Raw genomic sequence first — 16,595 nt, forward strand, 5'->3', positions numbered from 1 at the left:
GGTGGGACCCCATAGCTCGGGGGCGGAGACACCCCGTATGAGGGGGGCCCGTATATAACAGGGTTGAGGGCATCCTGTATAGTGGGGACCCCTATATCGCAGGGGGTGAGGACCTCTCTGCCCCTATATAAGGGGGGGTATAGGGATGCAGACACCCTGTACATTGGGGGCCCTGGTATAACTGGGCATGGGGATCCCCTATGTCAGGAAAGGGGGAGGACCCCTATGCAGTTGGGACGCCTATATAAAATGAGGGGGGTGGGGGGCACCCTCTACAGCAAGGAACCCTCAGTAATGGGGGATGGAGACCCCTCTATAAGGGGGACCCTGTGTATAGTGGGGCGATTGGGACCCCTTTATGTAACATAGCGATGAGCATACCCTGTATAATCGGGACCGCTTTATAACAGGGGGAATGATGCCAGCTCGGCAGTGGGGATCCCGAGCTAAAGGAGGGGATGGGGACCCCCCAATACAGCACGGGATGRAGATGCCCTGTGTAGCTGAACGCCTGTGTGACACGAGTTATGCCTCTATCCTAAGGACTCCCTATAAAATGGGAGGGATGCAGATGCCTGTATAAGGGAGTGGGRAGCTTGCGCCTGAGTCTCGTGGGCCCTTTGGCAGCTCACAGAGACATGATCGGAGCCACAAGCCCGATAGGTTGGAAACACGGGCATAGTGGCATGGACAGACTGATGGGGTTTCTCTTGAAGGTTGGGCACGAGCCACTACCTCCAACTGTTGGAAGAAATGTGCTGGGAAGAAAAGTACTGTACCTGCCTGGCTTCTTCACTTATGGTGAGCATTTCTTCCTGCCAGTGCGAGGTCATGACCAGAAAGAGCATGAAAACAGGGGCGGGAACTGCTTGCCAGGAGCCCAAGTAGACCCAGTGTTGTTTTAGACTCGGCACAGACCAGTGCCTGTGCAAGCCGGACTTTAGCAGYGCTCCCACATCTCCTTGCCAGTGGCATCCCTGTGCTCAGCCTGAAGTTCAGAGGAGACATAAAATGCTACAGCTGGTTGAAAAGCTATCAGATTTACACATCTGTTGTTGCAAGGAGAGAAAAAGAAGGTGTTGGCCCAGGTGCTGAACCTTCTTCCTGTGGTCTGTTGCATTTCAGGGGCTCTGCAGTGCAGCTTTGGCTGCTATAGGATGGATGGACCACAGAGAGGATGCTCTGCAGAGCCCTCTACTCTCAGCACATATCCTGGCATCAGGGAGTGGCAGTTAAAGGTCTTGACTGGTCTCCCATTTTGCTGCCAAATGGGAAGCGTGTTTCTCGTCTGGGGCTGATGTTTGGGCAAGAGCAGATTCACTGGGGGGACAGAGACTGTAATGGGAGAAGGCTCATGCTCGGGATGAACAAGCTCTCAGCTCTGTTTTGACAGTGCTCTGGTTTACACTGTAGCTGTGGACACAGCAGGGGTTTGTGCGATGTAGGTTTGTTGGTGAAGGGTTTTGCATGCATAAGAGATCGTTAAGTTCCTTTCTTCAYTACAAAACAGTCCTGCAATAACTTGGCCTCCTGCCCTGCTCATTTGTATTGTAGATGGAGCCCTAAAGGGACAGAAATACCAAGAAAAAGGGAAGGTAATATATTTAGAAAGAAAAAAAAGTGTTATTTTTCTCTCTTTGGGGGTGGAGCAGCATGGGAGAAGTGGGTAAACATTGTACAGCTTTGAGGGTTGCTTTCMGTCTTTTACAGAAGGTTTGTAGTGCGTTGGGGAAGGGGCCTGAGAGCAGAGTTGGGCTGATCCCAGAATCAGACAGCAGTATCTGAAGGACAGGGGGACCTGGTGCAGGAGCAGTATGAAAGCACCGTAAACCTGTCCTAGGGCTTCTGGGGCTGGAAGTGCTCTGGCAGTGCTCTGTTACAAGAAAATGTGTTTTCCAAATAGATTTACGGCACCAGCATCTGATGTGCTATGCCTTCCTGGCTGCACTCGGAATGACAGAGGAGGGGGGCAGGAGTAATCGGTACCTGCACATCCCGTGGCAAGTTGTACTCCACTCTGTTACACCAGGGATAATTTGGATCTGTTAATTTTTTTGGGCTGCAGGCATTAGGTAATCTGTCCACCGTCTGGGAGAAAGCAGCAGGGCAGGTACTGAACCTGGGTTTGTCAGATGCACTTCAACCCTGACACGAGCTTCCCAGCGCAGAGGGAGGAGGTGACACCATGCAACATGTGGGAGATTATCCCTCCTTGCCTTAGTTCAGTTCAAAGCACCTCGTAGCCCTTTCAAGTAGGCAAAGCATAATCAAAAGATTAGAATTAGCCCAAAAATGTGAAGTTATCCTCCCGGTTTGGTCAGATATGACTGAATACTTAAGGATYGATTGTATCTTATCTGAAATAAAGCTTTTCACTTACGGGGGTGACTGCAGAGCAGCTGCTGTAATGTGCTGAGCCCTGGTGCGGTTTCGGCTGAGCGCTGGAGGTGTTCAGGGTGCTCGCTGCAGGTCGGCCAGTTCCTGACTGACAGTGGTCTGGTGTTTTCTTACTCAGCCAGACACATCGTGGAAGTAGATGGGAAAAAAGGCCTCTTCCGCGGTCTTACTCCTCGGCTCATCTCAAGCACTTTATCCACTATCACCAGGGGGAGCGTGAAGAAGGTAAAGGTCAGCTTCTCTCTCCATAAATCAGCCTGTGGGGTCGGCCGGTGCTACAACAGCAGAGCTAAGGAGCYTGCACGCGCTTGCTGCCAGCCACGGCTGTAGGGTGAAGAATAAAGCCCCGGTTTCTCTCCACCACCAACAGCTCTGAATAGCTCTCCAGGACAGAAGAACGGTGCCCACATCCCCAAAACTTATTTTCTAAATAATCTTATTTTAATTCGGCCAATTGCTTGCCTTTTTACTTTTCGTAAAGCAGTCTCTTCCTCTCTCTTACTTTCCATCCATCCTTCCCACCTTTCTTGCCCATTTTCTTTCTCCTTTGGTCTAGAGCTGAGGCCTCTCCCCATTTCCTCCTGTCCTCAGACTTCGAGAGTTTGTGGGTCAGCATCTCTGTTGGTTTTGTCCACATGGTTCTTCTCTCCCTCAGGCTTTTCCACTGGAGGACATGGAGCATGTTTCTAACAAGGATGATGTGAAGACTTCCCTTAGGAAAGTGGTGAAAGAGGTGAGAGTTGTGGAGCACRTCTGGGCATGGGTTGGAGAACATCTTCTGTTAATACTGCATGTTAACAGGTGATTGGAGGAGTTCACACTGGGGATGTACCTAGAGATCAGAGGAAGCTAAAACAGCAGGTTGTGGGTAAAATTACATAGAAAGAAACTTTGTGGGTACAGGCCCTGGTACTTAGTAGCCACTCTGGGATCAACTATAAAATATTTTATAGAAATCGTAGTGGGAGGTTTACCACTAACAACAGTTTTCAAAAGAGCTCTGGGACTGGTTTCCCTACATAAAGGGAACAGGATCTGACCTGTGTGGATGGAGCTGTGCAGTTTTTCATGCAGATATGTGGCTTTTTCTCCCCTTCACAGACATCTCATGAGATGATGATGCAGTGCGCGTCCCGGGTTGTCTCACATCCCCTGCATGGTGAGTCCTGCTCCACTACCTGGCAGCCTGCTTCAGACCAAGAAGCCCTTATCCAGGCAGCTCATCACCCTAAACTCCCTTTACTTGATGCATTTTTCCCCTCTGTGGGAAATGGCTCTGTATGAGTCTGCAAAACGGATGCAGGTCCAAAGTGGTCACTTAAGAAGCCTAACGGTCAGCATGACTGTCAGGAACTAACCCAACCAAGCATCAAGGCAATCTCTTCCCATTCATCTGAGAGGTTATCCTAGAGATCCTGCTGGGGCCAAGAAGTCCTCCGTTCACATTCAGATCAGAGAAGAGAGATGATTTCTAATGAATCTTGTGATGATGAGAACAGTTGAGAGGAGTTGGAGGTGATCTGAGTTGAGGGAAAGGAGGGAGGAAGGATCAGCTTGGATTTTGTTTCACGTCCATTAGAAACAAATCAAGTCTGAACACTTTTGCCTTGTCAATACTGTTTTTCTTTCCTCCTAGTGATCTCTATGCGCTGCATGGTCCAGTTCGTAGGCCGGGAAGTCAAATACAGGTGAATGGCTGCAGCTTGAAGGTTTTGGGTGCACAAAAGCACAAGTCCTAGAGTCAGGCATGCCAGAGGCTCCCAGAGAGTGGGGGATATAGTGACCCAGAAGGCTTGTGAGACCAAAAAGCAAACCTGAGCCGTGGCTAGAGGGAAAAACTGCACAGTGAAGGAAGGTGGGAAGGCTGGGGTCTGTCTATGCCTTGGCATGCCTGTTAATTCAGCCTCATTCCAGYGGGTTTTCTGATGACTGTAATGTACCTTGCTCATTACACAGTAGATTTCCTGCCTTTTTGCATTAGATGTTAATAGAAAGTGAAGTCAGCAAGGTGGCAGAGTAGGGTGGCATGGGTARTGCAAAGTATTACTGCGGCTGTGCAGATCCACGTTTTCTACAATCCTTTTTCAGTAGTACCTGAGCTCCCATGATGACAGTGCCTCTCTGCAGAGTGAAACTGCACATGCAGCCACCTGAAAGCATGCTAGAAAACTGCAGCTAATCCACAACTCCTGGCACAAGCTCCCAAAYGCTGGACAGGGTTCCTCTACTGAAGATCAGTCTAGTCAAAGCATGTTATAGGCCGTGCTTGTGGCATATGCATCTGCAAACTCTTCTAGCCTCAGCTATTAAATGCAGTTGTAAGTTGAGCGTCAGCCCAGGATTTATTGCAGGTTGCCAAACTGCAGACATGACCCTTCTTAGTGGATTGAGGAGGAAAACAGCACTGCTTGCTGCTTTGGTAGCACAGCGATGGAACAGGGGATACTGTGGGGGAACGTTGCTGTGGCTGCATGCTGCAGAGTGCACGTGAAGCTGTGCAGGAGAGAGASAGACTGAGCTGTAACTCTGCTTGGTTATAGCGCTGCTTCTTTCTTGACAGCGGTGTGTTCAGCGCCATTGGCAGGATATTTAAGGAAGAAGGGATCCTGGGATTCTTCGTGTACGTGAGTTCTTGTTTAAATACTTTCTCCTGTAATTGGAAGGTGCTGATGGCTCTCCCAGTTGCTCTGCAGATTGCATCGAAAGGAGTTATACTTGCTTCCCTCCTATCTGAAATCTTGTTTTTCTGTAGGACTCTCATATCACTCCGATGAGCAGAGATTAAATCTGCGCCTTTGAGAGCACTCCAGCTCTACCAACAGGTTTGGCCTAAGGGAAGAGCCAGATCATATCTTCAACAGAGCCCAGGGAAATCTCTTTATTTTTTCATACCTTTTTCCCTTGGCACTTTTTTGTGTTTGAGCACAGGCGTTTAAAGCACGCTTGTGACACGGGCACAAAGAACAAGTGCAACAACGAGGCCCCTTGTTGAAATAAAAGCTAGGGCCTGGGTGAGAAACGCATTCCTCTCTAGAGCACTGTGGGTGCTTGTAATTAGTAGGTGGTTCATGCACAGAGTTTGCCGGTGCATCAGGAGCGCGTGCTGCATCACTGCCTGAACCGGCCTGTGCGGAGCTCGAAGGAGCTTCTGCCCAGTTACAAAGCACGGCGAATTAGCCCCATCGCTAGAGCGGGGGTCTAGCGGATACATTTTTACTTCAATCCTTCATTAGCACTTCTTGCCTTTTTTTTCCACATCTATATAAAATGGAGCCACCTGCTGCCTCTGCTCCAGGTGGGTAGGTAACTGATTTTATTACATCAATAATAGTAAAGTGAGCTCCAAAATTCCAGGAAGGGGTTTTGGGACAGATGCATTTTGTTCTGGAATCACAGAGATGGGAAATCTGGGCCTTCACATGAAACGTGAACACATTGGGAAGGGGAGAGCAATCGCAGGGGATCTCAAACCCTCCTTCCCTGGAGAGAAAGTCCAGGAGTCTGTAGAGAGCACATTGGCCAAGTGTCACCAGATCTTCCCCTCTCAGCCTTGCAGTTGCTCTGCCAAACTCTGGGCTCTGCAGCCCCAAATCTCGGTTAAACACAGATCCCTCCTGTCCTGAGTACTGGGGCAGATGTTCCTTGCGCTCGGGGCAGGGCTGGAGCGTGCTTCCCATCGGCCCTCACTGATGCTCCCCCTCTCCTCCCATCTGGGCACCGAGGTAGGAAATGGTGTGTRAAAGGAGCCAGCCGTGTTCCCTTCCCCCACATAAAATAAACACTGTTGGTAGCCTAATTAAACTTAATAGTTCACAGGAAAAGCTTTAACACAACCCAAAACATCTCAGGAGGGCTCTGAAGTTATATGCGCTCTACAACTCCACTAGGAAATCACATTGCCACGGAGGGAACGCAAACTGCAGCTGTAGGACCAAACTGCTGCCTTTCCGCTCTCAGCCCTCCCACTGCAATCCAAACATACCCACTCCCTTAAAAATCATTGAAGTTCACGTATTTCTCGTATCCTTATAACCTATACACAGCATTATCAGCAGCACACGCTTGCTATGTATGTGTGCCTGGTAGAGATAAATCCATCCCCTGAAATGCTTTGGAGTTACGCTCTGATGTCTTTATCTCACTTCCCCTCATATCTGCAGCAGCCTCCAGCCTGTCACCAGGACTGAAAGGTGGTTGTAGGACTCTGAAACAGGCACTTAAACTGTCACACACAGCTCAAAGATGGCTTGTCCCAGTCTTCCCCAGCACTGATGTTTCTCCTGCTGGATTGTAGATGGTTTGTGTGACCCTAAATCATGCAGCATTTGTGATCTGCTGCTCTGGCTTTTGAGCTTTTAATGATTTATCTTTTAAAAATGTTTTTCCTTGCCACATCTCCTTGGGCATATTGCTAGGCTTGAGAGCTGTAGCAGGAATGAATTTGATTTTCTCAGTCCCCTTTTGAGGCTCTCTTAGAACACTGATCTCCAGTCATCCCTTAACCACAGACCAGACATCATTACTTTGATGACTAAGGATAGAGAGGGGTGCAATCCTTACTGTAAATGGAACAAATAATCCARTTCTGTATCAGATGGGTGAAGTTTTACTTATGAGGCTGCCACTGCCCAGTCCCAGTCCTGGACCAGCCCCCGCTATGAAATTGCTCAAGCTCTTGTATTTTCAGCAGTTTAAGAACCTGCTTCAGACTTTCCTTTTGAGTTAGAGGAAGGATTTTTTTCATCTGTACAGCACCAGAGCACCTCAGTTTCTTTGTCCTRTCTGTTGCTCTCAGGTGTGTCTTTATTCAGCAGATCTATTGAGCACTTCTGATCTTCTTCACTCCAGAAGCCTTGGCAAACCACTCAAGCCTTGACAATAGGCAGTTTGGCTCYGAAAAATATGAATTGTAAAACAAGTAAAGCAGTCCAGCTAGGCCAGAGCACACGGTTTTGATGGCCTGGAGCAGCAAGTGCAGCTGGTGGCTCTCCAGAATGGCACCTTGTTTGGGAACAAACCTTTCAGACTTACATGCTTGGAGGTGGCTCTTCCCAGCCCAGCAAACACCTGTGTGGCCATTAACAATCTTACTTMAAGAACTTTCTGAATATCTCCACTGGTGAAACAACCAGTTTAAAACACACCTGGATACTTTTGCAGTTTAACAGCTGCATGAACTAAAGCAGGCCAAGTGTTCAGGGGTTRCACTGGCAGAGGAGACACTGCCAAGGCGCTGGTAAACATGGGAAGCCTTTCCATGTCCTTCATCCATGCTTTAGAGCAGTTRGAAGTGGCAGTGGAGGGTGGTTGTGCTGCTGGGAGCACTGACCTTCATTAGTGACAGGTGAAAACAGAAGCATCAGGGACTGAGCCCAGATACAGGGACTGAAATTGGAGGGGCCAGAGCACTGCCTGCAGCTAATCCATCTTTGCACTAGAGCAGGCTTTATAGGAACCTCTCCAATTTTAATTTCTAAAGCACCTGGAGAGGGAGAAAAAAAAAATCAAGTCTGGACCAGGGGATGGAGTCCAGTGGAGAGCACTGTGCTGAGCCATGCCCACAGGCCGGGATGCTCTGCCACCAGGAGCATCCTGAGAGTCTGCGGTGGGTGACAGGCCCTGCTCCTCAAGCCRGGGCTGTGGAGGGAAGTTCCTCATCTCCCCTGAGGTTAAAAGGGGACAGAATTTCCCAAGAGGTGAATTCCTCATTCTGCATCCAGAAGGGCATCTGTAACAGTTGGGGAAAACAAACTTAACAGAAATCCATTTCATCTGTGTCTGGCCAGGGTTTCAAGACAGCGCTTGGGGGAGAACAAGGGGACCCGGCTGAGCCATGCCCCTATTGGCAAGCCCAAAACCAGAGCACCCCCTAGCTGGAGCAGCCACTAGCACTTGCAGGCTTCCTTTCCTGGAAATACGCATTTGACTRTGTTTGAAGTGCTCTTCCCTTGCTACCCATCACTCAACGGCATGTTCCTTTCTCTCATCAGCTGCCTCCCAAAATAAAGACGCCTTCTGGGGCAGCAGGGTTCCTCTGCACTGGCAGAGGAGGGGAGAGCTCAGCACATCCAAAGGCAGCACTGAGACCTTTCTACACCTTATGTCTTCCCCCCCCCCTTTTCTTTTCCCCCTTCTGTTTTACCATTTTAGTGGTTTAGTCCCTCACATCCTGGGGGATGTCATCTTCCTCTGGTGCTGCAACCTCTTGGCTCACTTCATCAACACATACGCAGTGGACGATAATGTGAGTGCAGGGGCCCGATGGAGGGTTTGGGGGCCCCATGCCAACCATCCGCTGTCATAAGGTGTTAATGGGAAGCAGGGGCTAATCTAACTCACGGACACTGGGCTTTCTGCCTTGTGCCCCTGCCTCAAGCCACATCAGCTCGGGCTCTCTGAGGGATGTCATGCCATGACTGTGACAGCCTGCTATAAGCCGCCTCCTCCACAATCTCTTTGGTTTGTCTTTACAGTTCAGCCAGGCAGCGGTGATCCGGAGCTACACAAAGTTCGTGATGGGGGTACGTAGGCAACATCATTTCCACCTCTTCTTGCCCATCTGTGGTGTGAGAGTCTGGAGAAAAGGCTGTCACATTTGAAGCCTGTGCTTTTTATCCAAAGATTGGGATAACTTTGCTAACCTGCAAAAGCTAGAACAGCAGTAGCTAGCATTTTCGACATGGTGGACACTGGAGGGATGCTACCAGTTTTCTTTACTTTCAGATCGCTGTGAGTATGCTGACATACCCCTTCCTTCTCGTGGGAGATCTCATGGCAGTTAACAACTGCGGGTACGTCAGTCACACTGAGATCTAATGTTTTTGTTCCTTTCTTCCACCCCCTTGTTGTCTGAATCCTTTGCTAACGATCGTAAAGCTTTCATACAGAACCATAAAGTATATGGCACCTTGCAGAGCCAGCTCGTTTCCTGTCCCAGGTTGCTTATAATTTTAGATCAGAGGGTGCAGACAAGGGCAGCAAAAAAGCTAGAATGAAAAGGAATAAGGAGAGTTGTGGTGGTATGGTCTGCTCTCAGCTAGACCAGAGGGATCAAAGGGACTATAGTGGCTCAGGGGAGCAGCACAAGAGGAAGCAGAGCTCTTAATGCAGCTCCCCAGCAAGAGCAAGGGGAGACCTGAGAGGGAGCTGAAAGAAGCAGGGTTGTCTCCTTTGGCCCAGCTTGCTTTCCTAATCCCACTCCTTCCTGTGGGTCCTCTTGTGCTTGTATTTATGGGACGGTGAGTGCTGAACCTCAGCGCAACTTTGCCTTGATGTCTGCTTGTCCTCAAAGGTGTAGATTCAGCGTGTAGTGCTGGACTCTTTAACGTATCCAGGTAACACTGCTTGTTTGTACACTCCAGGGGTAATTAAATTACATGATCTGTTGCAGTGTAAGTAACAAACTGGTTGTTTGGCCTTCAGCCCAGCACAGACACTATTTCTGTGTCCCCACTTACACTTATCATTGCTCTTGTGTTACCTCTTGGCCTGGATAACGTGACTTCTGCATGGACGCCGTCTCAGCTGTTTCTCATTGCCGTGCAGGTTGCGTGCTGGCCTCCCTCCCTATGCTCCTGCCTTTACATCTTGGATCCACTGCTGGAGGTACCTCAGGGCCCAGGTGAGGGAATGCAGTGCGTTTGCCATTCATGGGGCTTCCTCTGGCAGTGCTGCTCCTTCCCAAGGGCTCCAGCACTGCACAAGCAGTATCTGCACTGTATCTATGATGTGATCTGTAGCTGGTTTCTGTTCCTCCCGTCACAGCATTTATGTGGCCTGGTACAAGGCACTGTGGTACTGGTGTGCCTGTTAAATGCCCCCTTCTGCAGGCCTAAGGAGTTACCCCCCCAGTTTGCAGTTCCTAGTCTGTTTGCAGATGCATTACACAGCAAAGACTCATGTCTCTGCTCCTCCGCGGAGAGCAGCTGCAAGCCCATCCCTGTTAGAACAGTTTCAGCTCTGGTAATTCCCCATTCCAGCCTCCAGCAGCCACCGCTGCCCTCGGCACACCATGCTCAGCAGTCCTGGCGCGGGGGACAGGTCRCGGCTTGACTCCCTTAAACCACCTGCTCTTCTTTCTCAGGGCCAGTTGTTCCGCGGCTCCAGCCTGCTCTTCCGCAGAGCGCCCGCGCAAGCGACCTGCTTCCCCATCGATTAACTCCCCTGGCTTGTGGGGAGAGATGATCAACTTGGACTCCACAAGAAACCCTAAGCTTGTTTTGATATATACATTTTTTTTCCTTTTCAATCCCAAGTCCACAGTGCCAGAACAAGCCACCTCCTCTCCAGCAAGGCCAGTGATAAACTGGCCTGCAGAGAGCTGGCTTCAGACTGCAGCTGGGCCAAAGCCCCGTCTTCACAGCTAACTCAACTGTGGTGTGTAGCAGAGAAAGCAGAAGGGAGTTGGCTGTTTGGTCCAGGCTGTTGATCTGGAGTAACTGGAGCAGCCTGTTTTAAAGTGGAATATGCCCAGGTACTAAACAAACCAGCCCCGAGACATTTGCTGAGACCCAGTGCAGGGACAAAAGACTGCTTTGCTCTGCTGTAGCTGAGAAGAGACAAAGATCCAAGGCTGCTGTGCTGGGAAAGCCATGCTAACACGTCTGCCATCTCATCCCTTCTGGGCAAGTGTTCGTGTGACTGGTAGCTCCTCCTGGACAAGATCAACCCCAGGATCAAATCTAAAGGTTTTGTGAGTACCTGAGCACTAAGGAACCCACCACCTCCTGTGGGCATGAAAGGGAAATAATACTGAAACAGATAAGGGAAACAGCATCCTAAAGAGGCAGATAAAATTTGTCTCCACGATGGTGTTGGGACATGAACTAAAATGAAGGCAGCACTCAGGGAGGATGTGCCCTGTGCCAGTAACTGCCTTTTGCAGTGGTCTGGTTCAGTGGGATCAGCTGTAGTTAAGATATAACCATTGATGCTCAGTCCTGCCGAGTATAACCCAGACAAGCAGGGTGTAAATATGCCTAAGAGTGAGGCAGGTCTGAACATCACCACTTCACCTGACGGACAAGGAGCTGTGCAATACTGTRCTGGGCTGCTGCATGATATTTTGCTGCTGACAGGCAGGAAACAAGAGGGCTCACCTTGCAATATGGACATTAGGTCTGTTACTGTCTGGAATAAAGGAATAGAYCTTTAGCTGGCCAGAGACTAGAGACATCAGAGTCAGGGGCCCTTCACACATGCAAGGACTTGAAAATGTTCAGATGCAGTTGGGCCTTTGCATAGCAGAGCCTGCCTGCAACAGCAGGGCAGGATTTATCCTCAGCTCCCCAGACAGCATTTTTTGCACCAGCCTGTGCTATTACTATAGCCAGGCAGACTTCCCCCATTTCAGTTCCCCTCTTACTGCACAAAGCAGTCTTTTGCATCCAGTTCAGCAAGTTGCTGTACTTCTGTCCTGGGACCTGGAAGGAGCTTTTGGGGGCCAAGAGCAGGTTCCCATGTGCTGCTAACATACACTGATGTCCTGACTGGCAGCCCCAGGGTATTTACTGGGTATTTCTCCTGTGTACTGRGTGACTTCAGTTCTCGATACCTGCAGGGATTTGAGAGGTAGCTGGAGTCGCATCCCACATGTGTCCTTTGGGTACCCAGCCTCCTGCTGTTGCGCAGAGGCTTTACTCCAACAGATGGGCTTGATCTGCACCTCTAGGCCAGGGCCTGTGGGACACAGTGACARGGTTTGTGTGCTGGGACCAGCAGTCCTGAGCCCAGCTCCCTTCAGTGTCATGTGGTCAGTCCAGTCCTTCCTTCCCCCCTCAGCCTTCCTCCAGTACAGCTGATGTTACAGTCACAACAAGTAAAATAATGCATGATCCTATTCCATAACATAAGAGATTATTTCAAAGAGGATTTAACTATGCTCTGAAATACAGCTATAAAAAACTTCTGTTGGGTGTTTCCTTTTTAAAGATGTTCATTTCTGCTGGATAACAGCTTTCCTTGCTTGGGGAAGGTTTGGATTTAAGGCAGACAATCCATTTCTTCCCCAAAGGAGAGCTAAAATGATTGTTGCAAACCAAGATCCCTTCTGCTCTTTCTGTGCAGCCCTGTTGCTCCATCAACGATTGGCAGCATGGGTGTTAGGCTGAGCAAGCTGCATTGGCTGCACCTGCACTGAGTGTGGAGGTGGCTGCTTGAAACTCCACTTACACACTGGTTTCACCTTTAAAGGCACTAAAATCTAGTCCGGTTTGAATTGGGTCAGGGGAGCATGAAAAACAGTATTTTATATGTTTGTGAGAACAGCACCCAACAGAGCTGTGCTGATGGGAGCCAGCCTGGAAAAGGGGTCACGTAGACCCCAAGCAAGGTGACAGCCTCTCCTGAAAGCTGGAGAGGAGAAGCAGCAGGTTGTGAGGCTGGGAAGAGGGCCAGGAAGCCATTGGCTTTATCAACGTGCTTTAAGGGTATGGGAAGAAGCTTTTGCAGCCCAGGGTCAGGCTGAGGACTTGCTGCTGGAGCTGGATGCTTATTTGGGTGACAAGGATAGACAGATTTATTAACCCTGAGGTCTTCTGGAAGGAATACAGACCCTTCACTGCTGTCAATGCCCAGCTGCTCAAATGAAGTGTTTGGGGAAGGAGGGGGAATCAAGCCCCCTATCCTGGGCACAGAGCCCACCCTTGGCTTGCCAGGTCCTAGCCTAGCACCTGGGCACCTATCTTTTACTACCAGTAGCTGGTTTCTTGTCTCTTTAAGGGCAATATGCAACTGCTCATGAAAACCATACCTTAATCCTCAAAATTAGGGCCRCTTTCTGCTGCTCACAAACCTGAAAATCTATCCCCACAGTGTGGCCTGTCTGCAGCCACTTCACTGAAAGATGCTATTGATTTTTCCCTAACCATTTCACTTAAATCTGCACCAAAGCAAGCATTCTGCCTCCAATTTCAACCAAGCTTGCTCAGGTCCCCAGGCTTTGCTGAAAACAACCATTAAATGTAACTTTGGGTCAACTCAAACATAACTAAACCGGGTTTCAAAGGCCTGCAGGTAACATGCACAAGTTGATGCACAACCTCAGCACTAGCTCAAAGCAGGGGTTGGTCTTAATGGGACAGTTAAATGTTTTCTTACCTCCTCCTGTTCTCTAGCATGGGTTCTTCTTATCCCTTATCTCAATCAAGGTGACCTGCCACAGGGACAGTGTCTACACCAGGAGCTGGCTAGAAAACAGCCCAAACCCTGGCTGACTTTCTACACTGCTCTTAAATTGCTGCCCAGTGGGTGCTGGGGCCTCATCAACTTGTTAGCAGGTGCCCTGCCCTGCATCTTGTGCTCATGTAGCACAGCTGAGGGGAGATGGGGGTGTCCCATTTCTGCAAGAAGGGGCACCTGGGCTGAAATGTGTGGTTGGTTTGGTCAAGACAGTGGTGTTGGGTTGACATCTGGGACAGAGCCAGGGAGCTCAGACCCCCTGGCAGGGGCTATCACTCTTCCCTATCTAGCAAGGAAACAAACCTGTGTTTAAATATTGACTCTCTCCTACATGAAAATCTGATGGGTGGAGATTGCTGCCTTTCCGTGCCTGCGTGGTATTTATCAGTCCTTAGTGGAAAGCAGAGATTGCCAGGACTTTGGCCTGGACTGCTCCCAGCTGCCAGGGGAACAGGAGAGGCAGGGACCGCAGCTGCCGATGGGAGAGGGAAACTGAGGTCAAAGCTGCCCTCGCTTTCCTTGGGGCCTGGACGCTTTGATCCGGCTGGTCGTGCTCCATGCTGGCACCAGGGCTGGTTGTTGCCCTCTAGATAGCGTGGACGCTGGTTCCCTGAGCTGAGCTTGTGCTTCGGTCCCACAAGATCCCGGGTGGCTCTTTGGGGCCCTTTGACCCTCGCAGGCTCTGGGCRGCAGCGAGGTGCTGGCGACCTGCTTGGCTGACGGCCTTGTGCACAGGGAAAGAACAAGTGAGCTCGGACCGATTGCAGTCGTCTCATCCTTCCTTTACCCCCTTCAGAGCCATCCCTTAGCCAAAGACCCTTTGACTAAGACCAAATTCGCATCCAGCCCTGCAGCTTTCCTCTCTGCAGAGCTGGGAGGAAGCCAGCCAGGCAAACCTCTTCAAATAGCTCTGCGATGCCTGTCACCCTGGTATCTGGTTGCTGGGAGCAGAGGGGGAGGCCGTGGGCTGTGGTTCTCCCGCCAGCCCTTGCCAACCCTGGCAGCGGCGGGAGGCCCCATCTTGCGGCCGAGCACGAGGAAGTGTCCCCGCGGCACGGCTGCCCTTGATAAGACTGTTTGCTCTGTTCTCCTGCGGCGGAGAGCTCCACGTAGGCCAATAATTAAAAAATAACCCTCCCGGCGTCGATCCCGCCGACGGGGAGGTGGAGCCGGCCGGTTCTGCTCTCTCCTGCCGGGAAATGCTCAGGGTGGGGACTTGGACCGGACCCAGGCGCAGCCTTCACTCCGGCCGGGCGAGCTGGCGCAGTGGCCCCAGGTCTGTCCCCCGTTTTAGCACGGCTCAGTCCTACGTGGGGATGGAGGGGAGTGGGGTGATCCTGGCCTCCAGCAGAGCCTTCGCCCGAAGCGGGAGCTGATAGAGGAGACGGAGCCTCGTTGGAGGTGCASAGTGGAAGGACAAGGAGCAATGGGCACAAACTGCAACAAGGGAAATTTCAGCTGGAAATAAGGGGTGGGGGGAACCCATTACAGCTGGCCGTTCTTCCCCAGGAGCGTAGTGCAGCCCGGGGCAGAGGAGGGGGCACCTCCAGCCTCGGGGATGCTCCAAGCTCCACYGGGCACAGCCCGAAGCTGGCCCAGTCTGGCCTTCACGTGCCCCCTCCCACCTCCGTGCTCCTGCGCGCGTAGGATTTGGAGCTGCTGGCGGGGTTTAGCCTTCAGATTCGCAGAATCAGAGCCATGAATTGCACCGACGAGGGTTTAGGTGGGGCACGAGGAAAAGCCTTCGGAGCAGGTAGACCACCCCCCACCCTGGCTGGGGGTGGCGGCGGAGTAAAAACCCGCAGGAAGGCCTCTCGCGGGGGGCCGGGCCGGGCCGCGGGGCAGAGGCGCCGGCGCCATCCCGGGCCGCGCTCGCGGGACGCTGCAGGCCCCCCCCCCCGCCGCGGCCTGCCGGGGTGGGGAAGGAGGGAAACGGGATGAGCCGGGCAGCGTGAAATAAGCCTCTCCCGCTCCTGATTCAATCCCTCTCCCCCCGCCGCCGCCGCGGCCCCTCGGCCGGGCCGCCGCCGCTCGACGTCGCTCCTTCCCTCCCGGCCGGCCGCCCGGCCCGCGCGGTCCCTTGATTAAAAACGCTGTAATTCCTTAATCTTCCTGAATTGAGTTTCTTCCTTAAAAGCCGCCCGCTCTCTCCGATCCACCGGAGCGGTTCTTGTCACGCTGCCAAAGGAGGCTGGGAGCGGAGTCACATGCCTCAAAGTTTTACAAGCCGCGCGAGCCGTCTCGGAAGAGGAGCGCCAGCGAGACAGGCACGCACACACACACACACGCAGCGCGGCGCGCAGGGAGAGCCTCCTCCGGGCTCCGTCCGGGTTCATTCGAACGTTTCGCTTTTCGCTTTTTGGAAGAACAAAGACTTTGGGGTGGGTCGGCGTGTTTGTTTTTCGAGGGCCGGCGTCGGGGAGGGGGCGAAGGAGGCCGGAGGCGGAGAAGGGGGGAGCCGAAAGCGCCGAGTTTCCCCTAGCCGAGCTGCCGAGACGTCGCCGAGAAACTTGGAGGAGGAAAGCCGGGGAGGGAGAGGAAAAAGGAAAGAAAGCAAAAAAAAAAATAATAAAAATAAAAAATAAAAATATGATGACGTCACTTCGAGCAGGGGTGCCTTCCCCGCTGCCTGTCAGATGCGACTGGAAAGAACAGGGCAATAAAACAACAGCCGCCTCTGTCTCCCTCGTTAAACACGGCACTAATTGGATGTTAATGTCTCCTTGCTCTTCTCGCTGGCCGACGGCGAGAGCCGTGGCGCKCTCGCCCGCCCGCTTTCCTGTTGCGAGGCTCTCGGCAGCTCCGCGCGACCCGGTACTGTACGCTCCCTCCTGCTTGCGGACCGGGATAATTCAGGCGCCGGGAGTATTAAAAAGGCGAGGCGAGGGGGCGAGCGGTGCGGGCGCGGGGAGGGCGCGCTGGATTTCGAGAGCTCCGCTAATCTCGACGTTTTCCCGGGCATTGTCCTCGCGGAGTTGGAGCCGCGCTGTTTCCATCCGATTTTCTTTTTTTCTTTTTTT

The 16,595-nt window shown here is 51.6% G+C and overlaps 1 protein-coding gene across 2 annotated transcripts; it reads left to right on the plus strand.

Annotated features, from left to right (window-relative positions):
- Nucleotides 1-635: 635 nt before the first annotated feature.
- On the plus strand, nt 636-10,648 carry MTCH1 (mitochondrial carrier 1). 2 transcript variants are annotated; one of them, XM_085302261.1, is made up of 12 exons: nt 749-801; nt 1,555-1,595; nt 2,516-2,622; nt 3,053-3,130; nt 3,499-3,556; nt 4,034-4,085; nt 4,958-5,017; nt 8,548-8,641; nt 8,871-8,918; nt 9,121-9,188; nt 9,943-10,018; nt 10,481-10,648. In XM_085302261.1, the coding sequence occupies exons 4-12, from the start codon at nt 3,071-3,073 to the stop codon at nt 10,553-10,555; spliced, it is 591 nt and encodes a 196-aa protein (XP_085158387.1). In that variant the 5' UTR covers nt 749-801; nt 1,555-1,595; nt 2,516-2,622; nt 3,053-3,070; the 3' UTR covers nt 10,556-10,648. The 2 variants fall into 2 exon arrangements, with proteins under 2 accessions (XP_085158386.1, XP_085158387.1); XM_085302260.1 differs by lacking the exon at nt 1,555-1,595 and having other exon boundaries at nt 636-801.
- The last annotated feature ends 5,947 nt before the right edge of the window (nt 10,649-16,595 follow it).

This window comes from Rhea americana, unplaced genomic scaffold, assembly GCF_003343005.1.
Source record: "Rhea americana isolate MKP2758 unplaced genomic scaffold, rheAme1 scaffold_189, whole genome shotgun sequence".
NCBI classification, from domain to species: Eukaryota; Metazoa; Chordata; class Aves; order Rheiformes; family Rheidae; genus Rhea; species Rhea americana.

Excerpts from the sequence above, each read along its gene's own strand:
- MTCH1 (XM_085302260.1), top strand. The coding sequence starts at position 639 with ATGATCGGAGCCACAAGCCCGATAGGTTGGAAACACGGGCATAGTGGC. Across the intron at positions 3,131-3,498 it reads TTAGGAAAGTGGTGAAAGAG|ACATCTCATGAGATGATGAT; the intron begins GTGAGAGTTGTG and ends TCCCCTTCACAG. Across the intron at positions 3,557-4,033 it reads TGTCTCACATCCCCTGCATG|TGATCTCTATGCGCTGCATG; the intron begins GTGAGTCCTGCT and ends CTTTCCTCCTAG.